The sequence below is a fragment of the Thermobia domestica genome, chromosome 1 (genome assembly GCF_964235325.1).
Source record: "Thermobia domestica chromosome 1, izTheDome1.hap1.1, whole genome shotgun sequence".
Classification (NCBI taxonomy): Eukaryota; Metazoa; Arthropoda; class Insecta; order Zygentoma; family Lepismatidae; genus Thermobia; species Thermobia domestica.
Genome location: NC_137454.1, coordinates 360846243 through 360864203, shown reverse-complemented (window position 1 = coordinate 360864203; position 17961 = coordinate 360846243). Strand labels below are relative to the sequence as shown.

The 17961-nt window shown below is 37.7% G+C and overlaps 1 protein-coding gene across 3 annotated transcripts in view; it reads left to right on the top strand.

Annotated features, from left to right (window-relative positions):
- LOC145664127 (glutamate receptor ionotropic, kainate 2-like) overlaps positions 1–17961 on the top strand; it is a 333349-nt gene that overhangs the window by 273264 nt on the left and 42124 nt on the right. For all 3 annotated transcript variants that reach the window (XM_081730516.1, XM_081730507.1, XM_081730526.1), the window contains 3 exons: positions 1226–1367; positions 9258–9419; positions 10923–11075. In XM_081730516.1, coding sequence (XP_081586642.1) covers positions 1226–1367; positions 9258–9419; positions 10923–11075 — 457 coding nt within the window. The remainder of the gene's footprint in view (positions 1–1225; positions 1368–9257; positions 9420–10922; positions 11076–17961) is intronic.

Below are 17961 nucleotides of genomic sequence, written 5' to 3'. Positions count from 1 at the left end.
GAAATCACAAGCCTGTGACCGAAATCAATCTTTAACCTTTGTTTTCACTTCTTCATCGCTGTCAAACCGCTAACCAGCAAGAAAATGCTTCAAGTAAGGGAACAGGTGATAATCGCTCGACTCAAGGTCCAGTCTGTACGGTGGGTGGTCCAGTAGTGGTCCAGTAGCTCCCACCCAAAAGATCTGATTAACTCTTGAATTTGAGCAGTAGAATGAGGGACGAAATTTGACGAAACATTTCAACTGATTACACTGAACCGTACACATTGACACTACGATTCCAACTGGTGTTGTCCATGTCCAAGTCATGATAGAAGACAGCGCGTGTGTGCATTTGGACAGAAACAACAAACATAGCCAATAGTTATAATGAAAACAACGGTTATAAGATTGGCTTTGTTCACAGGCGGGTAATTTCTGCCTCGTGAGCATACAAAAACTTGTCGAACGCTATGGTAATTGTTTAAACAAACATGGTAACTATGTAGAAAAATAACTTAATGTATATGGTAGAAACAACCGAAAAATGTATGGCACTATCTTTATTAACTTTGATTCTGACTATCGGACCTAACTTAAAAGATATGCTTCATCTTTGAAATATATGTTATTTAAACAAAAATTAAAGTTTGTGTTCTATTATCTTATCTCTTTAATCATATTGTGTTCTATTATCTTATCTCTTTAATCATACTGTGTTCTATATATATATATTTAATCATACTGTGCTCTATTGTCTTATCTCTTTAATCATACTGGGCCTTATACAGAGCCGTTCTGACACGTGATTAGTGTCATACTAAAAAGTTCGACTAACATATGCTTCCTGCAGTAGTCAGGCCTTTAGTAGGACGCTAATTATTTATCAAAACGACTCTGCATAAGGCGGACTGTGTTCTACGGTATTATCTTATCTCTTTAATCATACTGTGTTCTATATCTCTTTAATCATACTGTGCTCTATTGTCTTATCTCTTTAATCATACTGGCTTCTATTATATTATCTCTTTAATCATACTGTGTTCTATTATCTTATCTCTTTAATCATACTGTGTTCTACTGTCTTACTATGGCGTAATGAAAAGTTTGATGATAATATATTTTAGTATCAGATTCGTCTCAAAGCATCAAATGTAAAGCATCAAATTTTGGTTGAGAAAATTTAGTTTTTTCGATTATCTCAGGTAGAGGTTTAATATCCATATATATTTTTTTATTCTTCCAGAGCAATGTTAGGTGCCTGCAAGGAGAGCGGAGAGATCAACTTTGTTCTGGACTGTTCATCCCACAGAATCTATGATATTTTAATCCAAGCACAACAAGTTGGACTTATGGCATCATACCATAATTACATCATCACCTCTTTTGTAAGTTACAGAAGCAATTACGAGAATTTCTTTTAAATAAATAAAATTCCTTAATTTTCTCGCCTTCAGGCCTTCATTTGTCAAAAGCTTTCGAATTGCTGTTGCGTTACGTTTAGGTTTAGCTGTTTGTGAGCCTTTCTTTCAAATCGAATTCTAATAGTGCGGAAAAGTTGGACCATCTATCGAAATGTGTAAGAGTATTTTTTTTTTAAATCGCGTAATATCTTCAGTTCGCGCATCCAGGTTAAAGTTTTACCAAATTGTCAAAAATCGTACTTTTTTTGGAACACCCTGTATAGAAGACAGGTTGCTTCTGATAGTTGTAATAGAGCACTAATTCTCAAGTAGTCATGTAAAAATACACAGAAGAAAATAAAATAAACATCGGATAATATCTTCTGTTCTTGCTCTAAGGTCAAATTCTCGTGAAATTGTAAAAAATCGTACTTTTTGGAACACCCTGTATAAAATAGTTTATGTTGTTATAGTTTTTATATGGCGGTTATGTTTTTCCCAACCATACGGGAATATTCAGAAAAAAGAAAATAGAAATTGGATAGTATCTTCAGTTCGTGTATTGGAACTTAAAAATCGAACATTTTACGAAAGGTATCATTTTCTATGTTTCCGATCTGATCGTGCAGCTCTTAACTCATTTCTGATCTTAGAAATGACCCAGAACTCACCACGAGGAGGTGGCTGCACTTCGAGTTCCACACACACCCTACCATTGTAGAAGTTTCAAATTTATTTCTTTTGTATTTCGGGCGTAACTTTAAAATCAGACTTCTTACTAAAATCTGGCATTATAGAGCTTGACAAAAGTGTGGTCCGGATAAAACCATCTCTGTTTAAGGAGCCACACACTTTTGTAGCAGCCTCTGTTACAAGTTTAACACATCTTTCTATGGACTGCGTGTGACATGGAAATTTTATGTAGTTAAACTCTGGTAGTTTTGTCTTTAGTTATAACAACGTACTTGCTGTTGTTACATGGGCCATTATTGGTGGTGATGAAAGTTTACACGTTGACCGATCTATAAATTCGGTATAGTCAGTTGCTTCAAAATTGAGATCAGGTGGTAAAAAAATTTCTTACACTTTTGCCTGATGGTGGCTGATTCCTCGATTTCAACAATCTTCTGAAAGCTAATTCTCTTATGTGTTTCCGTTCATACATCGCCATGGCCAAAATAAGATTTTCAGGGTGCGCAAAAACAAACCAAAACAAACAAACAAACAAAAAAAACGTTTCTCTGTATTACAGGATCGATAATTTCTAGTAAACTTTCCAGATATCGTGATGTCTGAATCAATTTAAACACATGTTTTGCACCATCTTTTACAGACGAATTTTGTTTAATAGCAAATCAAGCTGGTGCATATGTTTTTACAATGTATGTCGCCAATGTCTTCAGCTCAAATGAAGGATCTTCTGTCGAAATATATAACCTTAAAATTCGATACGCTATAGTAAGCCACCTTGAATGACTTATTGGGCCTGGATCCTTTACTGCAAGATTACTTGGACACTCGCCGCTGTTCATAGCTCTAACAATATCAAGAAGATATTTTTTTCTTTGCTCAGGTCATTTGTTTTTACGGATATATCTTCGGTCTGAATATTCTCATAACCAACAACAGGAAGCTGCTCACAGTCTTTCAATTGTTTGAAGATAGTTCCAGAAAATGATTTGGGCCTGAAGTGTCACCATCGAGGCACTCGAAAAGATGTCTGAAAGGTAACTCATTAAAATTTAGTAAACAAATGGAACACTAGACTGGTCTTCTAAGTTTGACCTCAATATTATGAATAATCCCACTTTTCCATCCAGTATTAACCACTGTCCCATCACAGCCGATAGCAACAAGATCATTTATGTCCAAGTCTTTGTTACTTAAATAAGAAAGTATACTCTCAGATATATCTTTTGCAGATCCAGTTCTAGGCGTTATATGGCCAATGAACTGATTTCTGAAGAAAAAAATATAATTTTACAAATGGGGATATGAAATAGGGATGGCCAGAACCGGTTCCTGGTGGAACCGGTTTTCGGGTCTGAACGGATCCGGTTCCGGAACCGGTTTTTCGGATCCAGGTCTGAAACCGGTTCTTCGGATCCAGGTCTAGAACCGGTTCTTCGGATCCAGGTCTAGAACCGGTTCTTCGGATCCATGTCTGGAACCGGTTCTTTGGATCCAGGTCTGGAACCGAAACTTTGTGACCATCCCTACGCTAAACCCGAGCTGCTGGCAAGCTGTGAACAGTATGCTAGATGAAATGGTGGAAGCGACAGGCAGGCGCCCAGGCGGCGGCAGCTTGTGTCATTTGGCTAAATAAACTGGGTAACTGGCAAACTCATTGGTTAAACAGGCAAACTGGCCAACTCATTTGGCTAAACACCCACTGGTGGACCAAAATTGTTTTTCTGGGGGCACAAACGGGTCTGGGCGGGGAAGGCACAAGCGTATGGTCCTCTTTGCATTATTTTTGAAGATGAACTTTATGCCTCCTTTACGGGTCTTTGGGGGCTTTCGGATCCAGGTCTGGAACCGGTTCCTAAGATCCGGTTCTGGAACCGGGTTTTCAGAACCAGATGTAGAACCGGTTCCAAAGATCCGGTTCTGGAACCGGGTTTTCAGATCCAGATCTGGAACCGGTTCTGGAACCGGGTTTTCGGATCCAGGTCTGGAACCGGTTCCTATGATCCGGTTCTGGAACCGGGTTTTCGGATCCAGGTCCGGAACCGGTTCCAGAACCGGTTCTGAAAACCGGATCTCCGGGAACCGGAACTTTGTGGCCATCCCTAATATGAAACACTGTGGAATTTCTATTTTTCGTGAAGAATGTATTCGATTTCTTTTTTGTGTGCCTGTTGCTACATGCTTGAAGAAAATCACAGCCCTATTAGGGCTATAACAACATAAACTATTTTATACAGGGTGTTCCAAAAATGTACGTTTTCTTTCTTTTTTTTTTTTACAATTTCACGAGATTTTGACAGAGCAAGAACTGAAGATATTATCCTATGTTGATTTTCTTTTTCTCTGTGTACTGTTACATGCCTACTTGAACCTGTCTTCTATACAGGGTGTTCCAGAAAAGTATGATTTTTGACAATTTGGTAAAACTTTAACCTGGATGCGCGAACTGAAGATATTACGCGATTTGAAAAAAAAAAAAAAAACAATTACACTTACACGCTTCGATAGATGGTCCAACTTTTCCGCATTATTAGAATTCGATTTGAAAGAAATCGTTTTTTTCGACCCACCCTATTATTGCTGTCCAGTTTGTGGAGATGAGGTTAAACAACGTAGCCTGCATGGCCTTCTATGTATGCCGGCACTCCTCCGTTAGTGATATAATACTACGAGTCCTTAACACTGCTGGAATTTCTTAACACATTGGCTGCCGTGTGTATCAAATTGATACACAAGGTGACTTCCCTAGTAGGCCATGTGCATAAAATTAATACATATATTGCAGACAGTGTGTATACCTGAAAATGGCCTCAGCCTGGTGCATGACCTTGGATGATTCATTTCCGGCAGTCAATGTGTTAAATATGAGAACTTTCTGGCTGCTGTCGTTCAGATGGAAAGCGACCCGATGCCATGACATTGGTTTCATCGATGAGAGGCAAATGCTTACTATGGGACTTCACGTGCGTTGATATATACGCTCATTCAAGTCTCTGTCTGTAATGAATGCTTCAGCTGTTGCTAATTGCAGAGGAGTCTAAAATCAAAGAAAATACCATTTTCTTACTTGTGTAGCAACTTTCATGAACATTTTTTTTTTTAAATTCTAATTCCCATTGAGACTGGTGTCGCTTGGGGTTCAAGAAGCCTTGATTTTGTTAAGGAGGTAGGAAGAAATATTTCCTGCCTTTCTGGCGAAGTTCGATCTGCATCTTTCCTAATACTATTGTTATGTTTGAAGTCATTTCCATATTTTATTCAAATAAACAATTTATTACAAATAAATAAAATAAATAAGAAAATACATTTTAAAAATAAAAAATCTATTTGTGTTACAGAAGTTTTGTACCGCACGGGCTAAATTTGTCAATTTTCATAATGTCCATCAGGGTGGTACGAAGGTTAGCAACACTGAAAATTTACATATTCTCAAATCCAAATGATATTTTACAAAGAATTAAAAAATGAAACGACATATTTCAATTTAGTATCCCATAGTTATATCTTGTAGGCTCAAGAAGATTGTGATGATGATGCTAATGAATTAAAATGGTGGAATGAAGAAAATGGAGAAAAACGGGAGAACCCTGAAGAAACCCACGCATATGATATTTGTCCACCACAAAGCCCACTTGACGAGAACTGTGATCGAACCAGGGATTCTGCACACTAGATGTGAGTGCTCTACGAATAAGCGACTGCGGCTTCTTTCAGCATTATATTCTAATTAGAATAAAATTATAAAACTGATCGGAAAACAGCTTGGCATTATCATTTTCAAGTCTATACTCGGTAAGAAGTAGTTCTCATATAAGATGGAGTCCAAAGCGTGAATTAATCATTATCGCAATAGAAAAATTCGCACTGTTTTGCCTTTTTTGCGATCATGTCATAATGTAATTAATAAATGCTTGTAAATACATACTCATCACGTTCTTTCGTTCATCCCTAATCTAACAGACTCGAGCATGGTTAAAGATAGACAAATTTAGAATTGAGAATCAAGTAACAGAAGGTCCAGACGGGCATGGTGGATTTTTTTATATATACATATATATTTCTACCACCTGAACCTGCGCTCTCTACTCAACACATCATTCACATATGAGCATGAATGTTCTTGTCATTCCTTACAACATCTATACATGTCCCTTTACAGACACAAGTGATAGACCTGATGTACCTCTTGATAAAAATCGGCAGGGGGTATCATAAAGGGGAGATTTCTCGATTATTTTTTCAATATCTCGCACCGTTTACAAGATTTGAACCTACTTCCGGTTGGAGTTTCTAATTCATGTATGATCAGTATTTCCTTTCTTCTTGCATGTAGTATGTAATAAGCAAATACATTACACACACAATTAATTACAACGTCAGTGATATACGGTGTTCATTAAGCAAAATACGCTAAACAATAAAGATTCATCTTAGACTGGAGAAATGGTTATCCTTTGTTTTTCATTTTCATTTGGCCATGAAACAAATGCCGGATATATATACTAACTCTTTATACAAATGTGTGGTGTTGGAATGTATAACTCGTAGGATATGATGCTTTACTTTTTAAAGTTCCAATACTTCCAGTGTACCCGTAAAAATGTAACAAAGATATAACGGCCATTAAAAAAAATATATTCAATTAGAACTGAACAATCTACAGAAAATTTGCAATCGATCAGTGAAAACGACATTTTTCTAGAGCTTATTGTTTCTAAGATATCATTCTCAAAAGAATTGGGCATAAACATATTAAAATGCTACGTTAATACGTTTGTGGACAAGAAAAGTTTATATGTTTGTGGACGTTTATATGTAGATAGTTTCGCCTCCTAGGAAGATAATAATTTTTCAAAATTTGCATTTAGAAAAATAGTTTAAATAGCATAATATTGAAAATTTTAACTTTACAACCTGGAGGGCTGTCATTAAAATAATAATAATAATAATAATAATAATAATAATAATAATAATAATAATAATAATAATAATAATAATAATAATAATAATAATAATAATAATAATGAGCAAAGGAGCATACCCAAAACTTTAACGTGCGAGCGGTCCCGGGTTCGATTCCCGGTGGGGGCACTCGGTCTAAAAAGTGTAACACGCTTTTTCAGGCCAGCCACCCTGAATGAGGTTTTCCTGGGTTTTCCTTATTCACACCAGGCAAATGCCGGGGTGGTACCTAACTTATAGGTCCCAGGCCGCTTTCTTCCTTCCCCAATCCTTTCTTCCTTCCCTTTCCCCGGATTGTGTGCTCGCCGAGGGATGTCATCCCTCAAATCGTGACGGGCTAAATGGTCTTAGATGCCGAAGTCCCAGAAATCTAAATCCTAAATCCTCCAAAATTTTAACTTTAATTGGTAATAATCTTGCAAGACCTGAAGAATAACCAGGTCTGATTTATAATAAATAATAATACAATAAAACATGTAAACTTGATCATCTTCCTTGGTTCTTTATATAAGTGTCATCATCTTACAGGTTAAGGGGCCGCGGTGGCTCAGTGGTAGAGCGTTCACCTCTAGTGCTTGGGGTTCGATCCCAGCCCCCGCCAAGTGAACTTTGTGGTGGACAAACACCGTGTGCGTGGATTTTCTCGAGGTTCTCCCGTTTCCTCCCACTTTCTTCATTCCACCATTTCATTCATTACTCATCATCACCGTCTCCTTTAGCCTAACCGGCATAACCGTGGGACGTAAAACTCAAAGATTTCATTTCATTTTTTCTTACAGGTTAAAATCATGGGACGAAATTTAAAAAGGATACTGATAACCCACTACCATTTTGTCCCATATTTCTGTGTATGATTGACGTACAACTATCTTCTTTTTATAGTAATCGTAGGAAACTTTTTCCAGTTTGAGAAATATTTAATATTCGTAGGAAGTTTTTTTTTTTTTTTTTTTTTTTTTTGAGTGAACCTGCAAGATTTATAGTTTCCTGAGCGGTGTATGCAAGGGTGGAGCTACCATTTAGTGATGGAACTATTGTTTTGAAAAATATACGTTATATATATATATATATACGAGGTGTATTCAAAAAGAGACCCAGCTTTCTATAACATCTTTATTGCTCTTTGTACAACATTTTAAGCACTGTCTCCCTCAACGTAATCCCCTCTACTGGCAATACCCTATTTCCAACGTTTCTTCTATTTTTGGAAAGGCTCCTGGAACGCAATTTCTGGAATGGTGCGCAGATCTTGTCGCATAGTTCTGAATCTCCCCTATGATTTGGAAACGACGTCATTTCAAAGTGATTTTAAGTTTGAGAAACGAAAATGTCTGCTGGGAATAGGTTCAAGGAATAGGGAGATGGGATACAACGGGAATCTGATATTTTGTCAGATAATTGCGAATGAGGAGCAAAGCGTTAATACTCACATCGGCACGCTGTACCATCCAAGTCTGGTTTTCTAGGGATGCGCACGAGACAAGATTTGTGGCTATCTCGTCTCGAAAATGTGCTGTAAAAGTGATGTCTCGACTCGAAAAATGTATATTTCTCTATTGGAAGAGCTGTGTCTCGACTCGTCTCGTGCGCATCCCTATGGTTTTCCTATTATTCAGGCTTCTTCCGGCGCACAAAATCCCGTAACAGCGCTAAAAATGTTCTGATGAAACTGTGTGTTTATCATCTGACCACGTAATACAAATTCATGATAGACAATGCCTTTCTAATGAGGACACAAATAAGTATCACCTTGATCATGACCGACACTTGCGTGTTTTTTTTTTGGGGGGGGGGCGAGGAGACCCTGAACAAATTGAAAAACAATTGAAATGTCTCTGTACAAAGTTTTGACAAGGGGTGTAGCAGAATTTCACACACACGCTTTCCTCTTCAAGCTCTCCTGTCATTGTATCATTAATCCGACGAACAGCTTGTTCACGTGCTCACTTCAGCGACTAGAGCTCGGCTACTAACGCTCATAGCGAAATGAGGTAAATGGTTGTTTGTTGTCTAAGCCTATCGCTAGGTACGATCAATAGCCGCAGCGCACTCCCTCTATCGGTTGGCGCGCTATTTCAAAAGTTCGGTTTCCTTCTGAACGCACTTCGTATATTGACCTGATCCTTCAAGGGATTCTTTTCAGCCAACACTATTCCTAACACATTTTACCCCCAGTAGTTAACTTGTTAAATTAAACTATTAATAAGGATATTTTCTTTATAGGATCTGCACACAATAGATTTGGAACCTTTCAAATATAGCGGAACCAACATAACTGGAATACGATTGGTTGATCCTGAGGACCCTTTTGTGATACGAGCAGTTAGTGACTGGTTAATCGAAGAAGATGGTCAAATTATAGAAGTACCTCCAGATCATATCACGGTGAGTTCTATGTAAACAACAAAATTGTCATATTTAGGTCATGATTTTCGGTAGCACGCACGCCTTTGTGGCACGTAGCCCATGGGTCACTTCCTGGTGGAGGAGTATTGAACGCATTACTATGGTTCAGATTTCACATTAAACTATAGGCCCACGCCTCGTATGGCCTAGGCGCTGGAAAGAGACGCGGAATTTCAACAAACAAATTTGATATAACTATTCGTGCCTTCCAGTAATTTCCCAGTTTCCATACACTACGGTTCTCCGGTAGTACTATATTAGTTTTGAGAAAATTCAGAATTACCACATTAACATTGTCCATTAGTTGTAGTCTTGTTCTGTTTCTCACTTTTACCTTCTAGCATAACTATCATCGTGTTCTAAATAAGAAATTTCTTATCAATATCCTAACCAGTTTCTGTTTTCTCTATTTAATTATCTATAGTTTTGTTCTCTCCTCTTCTAAATACGTATTCTAACCTTCTACCATACCTACTACCATATCTTTACAGAGGTAGGTCCACGTTTATTGAAACAATTTGGAACACGCACGTTAGGGCGTAAAGCCATGTTTTTACTAGCGGTTGTGTTCTATATGCCTACTCTGGTTGAGGTAATAGCTCAACACTGGAGTTTCCATTGAAGGAGGTTTCTATTGAGAGATATCTCGACTTAGTTTTAACCACCCATCCTTGGAAACTTTTCATAACCCTTGCACTGTGCACGGACGACGGCAGGAAACAGCTTGTTTTAAACTTTAATAACCCAAAGGCTCAAAAGTTCCTCGGTGCAGCATCGAGGGACTTAACAAGGATATCGGACTATGGGATAGCACGGATATCAGGTTCACGCGCTTGGCGAGCCATGTATGCCACAGTTGTACGAGCCGTATAGCAGGACGCTTTGTTTTAACTAATGAAGAGCTTTGACACCTCAGCACCATACAATGAAGAAATGTCCCGCCGGTATAATGGTTCGAGAACATGCTGTATAGTATGCTGCGTTAATTTTCACATTATGCACAACTTGGGAAGTTTTCCTCTGTGGCTAAAACCAGCAACCACCATGAAGCCCCGGAGAAAAATCTCGTCATCTCAGACCCGAACCTCATCTATGTTGAAAATTTGACCGAGATCAGTCGGGTGTTTCATGAATTATTATGTTTGTGACTTAATAATTCTCTTCACTTTCATGTTTATTTATATAGATAGATTTATTTTGAAAACAGCTACACCAACTTTGTCCATATTTCATAAATAGATGTCTCATTAACAACCATTAAGAATAGCACAATCACGACTTAATTTTAAACAAAATTACCACGAGAATGTTAATACGGAGGTTTCTATTCGTACAATATTTTGAAAAAGTTCTAAAATTATCGTAAAATAATCAGCTCTTTTTTTTAAAAAAAATAATATATTAACAAATTAAGCTTATCTTTATCTTTACCTTTGTGAATGATAACTTTTTTTAAAAATGGATTTTCACTCTTTTCTGTAGGTTGAGTCAGCAATGGTATTTGACGCTGTTCATCTATTTGCCCACGCTCTTCATCAACTGGATGATGGTCACGAAGTAGATATCAAGAACTTAGATTGTGAGTCAGAGCAATACTGGCCACATGGAAACAGCCTTATCAATTACATGAGAGTCGTATGTAATTTTCTAAGAGTTTTTACTCTTATATAAGTGTTATTATTTCTTTGAAAGATATTGAAGTTGCCAAATCGTAGTAATTTCATAATCTGCCTTCTTCTGACTAATCGGGTTCTGAAGCTTTATTACTTTTGCTTAAAGGTAAATCTAATAAAGATTTAATTAAAAGTTTACATTTATTTTCCCCGCCTTCTGTCTGTATTTTAGAAACAAGTTTCATATATATGAGGGTGGGGAAAAACTATCCGCAATGTAGCTCTTCTTATATTTTTCATGCTGACCTCTGTCCTCGTTTATTCTATTGTTATGCTGTTGTGGTCAAGCTATGAAAGTTTGATCCTAATTCCTCCATTTGTCTTCCTTTTGTTTTATTGTTATGCTGTTCTGGTCACGCTATGACAGTTTGATCCTAATTCCTCCATTTGTCTTCCTTCTGTTTTATTGTTATGCTGTTGTGGTCAAGCTATGAAAGTTTGATCCTAATTCCTCCATTTGTCTTCCTTTTGTTTTATTGTTATGCTGTTGTGGTCACGCTATGAAAGTTTGATCCTAATTCCTCCATTTGTCTTCCTTTTGTTGCAAGTAGATCATGGCCACTGCAGTAGAAGTTTGTACCAAAGACGAACAACAAACAGTAATGCGATTTTTGTGGTCGAAAGGTGTATCAGGGACCGCAATCCATCAAAGAATTTCGGTACAATACGGGAATAATGTCTTGCCGTAACGGAGTGTCTACGAATGGATTGAAAAATTCAAAAATGGTCGCACAAGTGTGGAACCGGACGACCATCCTTCCTCGTACGTAACACTTGTGCAACCATTTTTGAATTTTTCAATCCATTCGTAGACACTCCGTTACGGCAAGACACTATTCTCGTATTGTACCGAAAGTCTTTGATGGATTGCGGTCCGTGATACACCTTTCGACCACAAAATCCGCATTGCTGCTTGTTGTTCGTCTTTAGTATAAACTTCTAATGAAGCGGCCATACTCTGTCTGCAACAAAAGGAAGACAAATGGAGGAATTAGGATCAAACTGTCATAGCGTGATCACAACAGCATAACAATAAAACAAAAGGAAGACAAATGGAGGAATTAGGATCAAACTTTCATAACGTGACCAGAACAGCATAACAATAAAACAAAAGGACGACAAATGGAGGAACTAGGATCAAACTGTCATAGCGTGACCAGAACAGCATAACAATAAAACAAATGGAGGAATTAGGATCAAACTTTCATAGCGTGACCAGAACAGCATAACAATAAAACAAAAGGAAGAGAAATGGAGGAATTAGGATCAAACTGTCATAGCGTGACCACAACAGCATAACAATAAAACAAAATGAAGACAAATGGAGGAATTAGGATCAAGCTGTCATAGCGTGACCAGAACAGCATAAAAATAAAACAAAAGGAAGACAAAGGGAGGAATTAGGATCAAACTGTCATAGCGTGACCAGAACAGTATAAAAATAAAACAAAAGGAAGACAAATGGAGGAATTAGGATCAAACTTTCATAGCGTGACCAGAACAGCATAACAATAAAATAACGAGAACAGGGGTCAGCATGGACAATGTAAGAAAAGTTATAGTTACATTGCGGATAATTTTTGGCTTATCCTCGTTATGTTCTACAGGAGACGGTAACATGGAGGTATAGACATTAAAAGTCTTCCCGAAATATCCTGAAAACTTTATTAGTTTATTTTTCGCTATTTTCGTACCAAAGCACAACTACTTCAGAAATTTCTGAATATTATTTATGAAGATGTATTTACATTAGGCTTTCTAGACACACTTGCACTCAGATTGGAACTATTAATATTTTGATATATTAAATAAGGAATATATTATTCGGAATTTAGAAAATCAGCATGTAATAAGTGATAACAGATGAACGAGATATTTGTCAGACAAATCAACTTTAACTCTACTTTGCGAGATGTGTACCAAAAAAAAAAAAAAAAGTAAAAGGATCATTTAACGAAATTTCAGAATAACAAAGAAATTACCATAAAAGTACTTACCATACATTACTTTGTTGATACATTACCATAATGTATCAACAAAAATTACTGTATATATTTATCATTTGCTAATCGAATTGACACCTTAGCTCTATACATATGTATTTAATACATACAGGGGCGTACGCAGGGGGTGGGACCTGGGGAGTCCAGACCGCCCCGAAACCCCGAGTTTTTTGTAAATGTAGTCTAATTTTAGGGGCAATTTTTATAAATTTTCATATAATTTAGCCTTAAATTGTATTTGGATCCCCCCCGAAACGCTTTAAAACCCTCCCTAAATAAATTTCTGCGTACGTCCCTGAATACATATACGAGGTGTGTTCAAAAAGTATGGAAGCTTTGGTTGGCAAAAATACATTTATTGATTTGGAAACCTGAAACACTAATCTAATTCAAAGTAGTCCTCTTGATAATGCACACTTCTTCCAGCGCTCCCACAATTGCTGGAAACACCTCAGGAACGCAGTTTTTCGAATGTGAGCAACCATGCAGTCGCATTCCGTGTGATGTCTTCTCTTGACTCAAATCGGGTCCCTTTTTAGTGGCATTTTCAGTTTGGAAAATAATCAAAAGTCACACAGAGCCATATCGGGTGGGCAGAGAGTCTGACAATTCATAGGAATGTTGGTGTTTGGCAATGAAATTTGAATTAAATTTCGCGGACACTCCTCATTCTCAAATTCTCGTTCAGAATTGAATGTACCGATCCGATTGAATGGTTTCCACTTGGGTATTACCTGAAAGTTTTTTTTTTTTTTTTTTTTTTTGGCAAAATTTGATGCAATTTCGGTGCTCAAACTTTTCTGTCATTTTACAAAAAGCTAAAATCCGACGACTGCTCACTACACGTCTTCGTTCAGCCGACTGCCAACCACTGACGCTTTTTGCGGGGGGGAGGGGGGAACCAGAACAGCGCGTGAGTGTCCCCTCTACATCTACACTGAAGAAAGTCTCCGCGCTTCATTGGTTTACGCGCAAAAAATAAGGTTCAATACTTTTTGAACACAATTCGTACATTTCCAGTTTAAAAAAAAAATGAAATGAAATCTTTGAGCTTTACGTCCCACGGTTATGCCGGTTAGGCTAAAGGAGACGGTGATTATGAGAAATGAATGAAATGGTGGAATGAAGAAAGTGGGAGAACCCCGAGAAAACCCACGCACTCGGTGTTTGTCCACCACAAAGTTCACTTGGCGGGAGCAGGGTTTGAACCCAGGACCCGATGCACCGGAGGTGAACGCTCTACCACTGAGCCACCGCGGCCCCTATTCCAGTTTTAAATATTCAATACAAGATTAAATCGTCATTGAAAGGAGTGCAGTTGTTTTATCTAGTTAAGCTTCAGGTTCATCTTTCCTCGAACGAGATTTCATTCTACTCCGCTGATACACGTTTCAGAACTGCCAAATGGCAGAGAGTCTCAAATGATTTGGACCCCAGATAAAGCTGTGTTTCTACTTGATACGTAGCGTCTGTACTCGAAAACAACTAATCTGCAGAGCCTCTTTAGTTTTTATTAATATTCAAGTTATAATACAAGATTGAACCATAAGTCACTTTGAGAGAAATGCATTTCAAATGAATTATTGATCAAGTACTATGCTATGATATGGCGCTTGTTGCAGAATCTGAAGAGAAAGTTAATAAGATATTAGAAAACTTGAGAAAGAGTTATGAAGAATAAGGCATGAAAATAAATGTTACAAAAACAGAAGCCATAATGATTGGAACTGTTTCGTAACTTAAAATAATGGTTTTTGTTTTCTATTTGGAATAAGTGATTGTGGGAGACAGCTTATTGTTATACTCGGTAGTAGGATAATACTATTTTTGATGATATTTTGTTAATTTAATGAAGGTAATTACATAAAGAAAAGGTTATGACAATAATATGTAGTACATAAGAAAGGTCATGACAATAATATAGAAATTACAGATTTAACAAAAAAATTGCCTGTCATGGAGGAAGACCTCCACGCACGAGAAATTATGCGTTGTTTCTCGGCATAATTAATAAGTACTTACAGAAGGTTATAGCGGTACAGGCTAAGGTCCATCCTGATGAGGCTCTGATGGTTGACTCTAAGTTGTCCTAACTGATGGAGCGACTGTCAAAGGACTGCCCAAAAATTACCCCTTTGTTTACCATCTCTATGGTTTATATATCCTGCTTTTTTGGCTTTTCACCTGTATGCAGCTCCTTATTTTGTTATTGTATTTGGACATTTTCACTTTCATTTTTAGCTTTCATTTTCTTGAAAGTTCGTTTACGGAACCTCATTCTGTTCGTTTCTTTTTTTATTTTTAATTTTGGAAGTTTTTAATAGGCATTGAGCTGAAATTATATTACAGAACGAAGGGGTCGATGTCAAATATAGAAGTACCACGTTATCATAAAATAAGTATCGCTGTTCAGAGAACTCTGGAGACGTAACCACTTGACAGAATGCAACCAAACTTGGTAGGAGTATACTTCGGAACATGCAGAAGCGATTGTGTAGAAAACAAAATTGGTTCCAATTTTCGCCAATTTTGGCTGTACAACGCCAAGTAAGTGCAGTGTGGAAGAAAAACGACACTAGTGATGCTAACTGATAAGAAAGGCTCTAATTACCTCTACTGAGGGTCTCGTGGCATTGATTGCCAATGCTATTAATACTCTGTTGTCAGTGGCGGATTTATGGGGGCTTTTGGGCTGAAGCTTCCCTTAAAATTCCGGGACGAGCATCGGCATCTGCGGGACGCAATTGATGTTTTATTGTTACCTTGTAAGGATACCACTTTGCGAAGAATTGTTCACACAATTGCATAGGGAATGTTCAGATGTTTTGACACTGCCTTCGCACTTGCCACTGTTACTCACGGATTTCTTCGAGATGGCACTAGCAACATTTTGAACTTCCTTCTGTGTCGCACTCTTACGAGCTCTTCCTGGTCTCAACCCTAACATACCGGTCTCCTCAATCTTTCTCACCATTTTTTTTAACGCACATTATGTAATGGGACCAAAACGTAACTCTTATCATCGGAGATATTCACGAATGGTACCAGCATTATTGTTCAACGTATAGTAAAGTATTACTAACAAGGATCTTTCTGGTAACTTCAATACCATGGTTGCTCTCTTGGTACCCCATTCGTAACCTGATCTTGAACTACACGACAAGTCAGGTGCTTACTCATGCTTGCATGTGTTTCAGTGATATAGGTTCGAGCCCCACTATGTGCCAGAAGTGAACTGTTCTGACCTTGCTAATATCCTATGTTTGCTTTTTATTTCTTCCCACACTCTTTGCGTTGTGAGCAAGAGGTCCCGGAATCGATTCCGGTGAAGACACATGAGTCGAATTCCATATTAACCTGTAGTTCCGTCCTTAGAACGTCATCATAATCTCATACAGTACTAGTCGCCATGGGTTTTCCTTGCCAGGGACCTTCACGTCAAAGACCTGCTTTCGGACAGAATTCCACATAACCATCATCGCCCGAACACATCACTACACCACAGGGTTATTAAATCAATGCCACGCGTCGCACAGGGGACGTAATTATGATTTTCTTTCATTCAACATCAATAATATAATTTGTTTTCCATACTGCACTTACCGAACTTAACACTGAACAGCAACACAATAGGCTCTGGAAGTGAGATTTGACACTAAGCTTTTCCTCGAATTCTGTGAGGAGCTTGCAGTTTATGAGCATAGGAAAGACTAATATTTAACTTCATTTTTGTAAGATATCCAAGAATTTTAAGGGAACGCTTCAGCTCAAAAGCCCCCATAAATCCGCCTCCGCCACTGACCACAGAGTATTAATGGCATTGGCAATCAATGCCACGAGACCCACAGGAGAGGTAGTTATAGTTTTTCTTATCATTTAGCATCACTAGTGTCGTTTTTCTTTCACACTGCACTTACTTGGCGTTGTACAGCGCCACAATTACCTCTGGTGGCGAAAATTGGAACTAATTTTGTTTTCTACACCAATTGCTTCTGCATGTTCCCAAATATACTCTTACCAAGTTTGGTTGCATTCTGTCAAGTGGTTACGTCTCCAGAGTTCTCTGAACAGCGATACTTATTTTGTGATAACCTGGTAGAAGGGGAGAAAATAGAACAGGTGACTAGTTTTCGATACCTGGGTAGAATTATTAGTAATGATATGAAATCTAAACGTGAAATAAAAGGAAGGATAGGAATGGCGAAAGAAGCCTTTAGGAGGAAGAAAAAGACTATTTTGTGGAATCTTGAATAAAGGGTTGAGAAAAAGAATTATAAAATATTTCGTATGGAGTATTATGGGTCAGAAACATGGACATTACGAAAAAATGATGAAAAATAATTGGAAGCTTTCGAAATGTGGATGTGGAGAAGAATGGAGAGAATTAGTTGGATCAAGCTGAAAACGAAGTGAGAGGGTGTTAGAAATGGTGAAGGAGAAAAGAACAATTTTAGATATTATTAAGAAGAAGAAGAGAAATTGGTTGTGACATTGGATAAGAAGGAACTGTATAATGAAGGATGTACTAGAGGGTATGGTGGCAGGAAAGAGAGGGAGGGGGCGAACGAGACTACAATTAATGGACGATATCAAAACAGAGATATCGTACATGAAGACGAAGAGGTTAGCGGAAGATCGTAGAGCATCGAAGCTTCTCAGTTGCAGCAAGTGACCTGCCAATAATGGCGGAATACCTATGATGATGATGATGATGATGATGATGATACTATGAAATTATAACAAGTTGTAGTACATTAAATTAGGTTACCTGTATAAAGTGTTCAAAATATTCTTCGTCACTTTCAATGAGATTGTACGAAACATTATGCTACAATCGTAAGATTT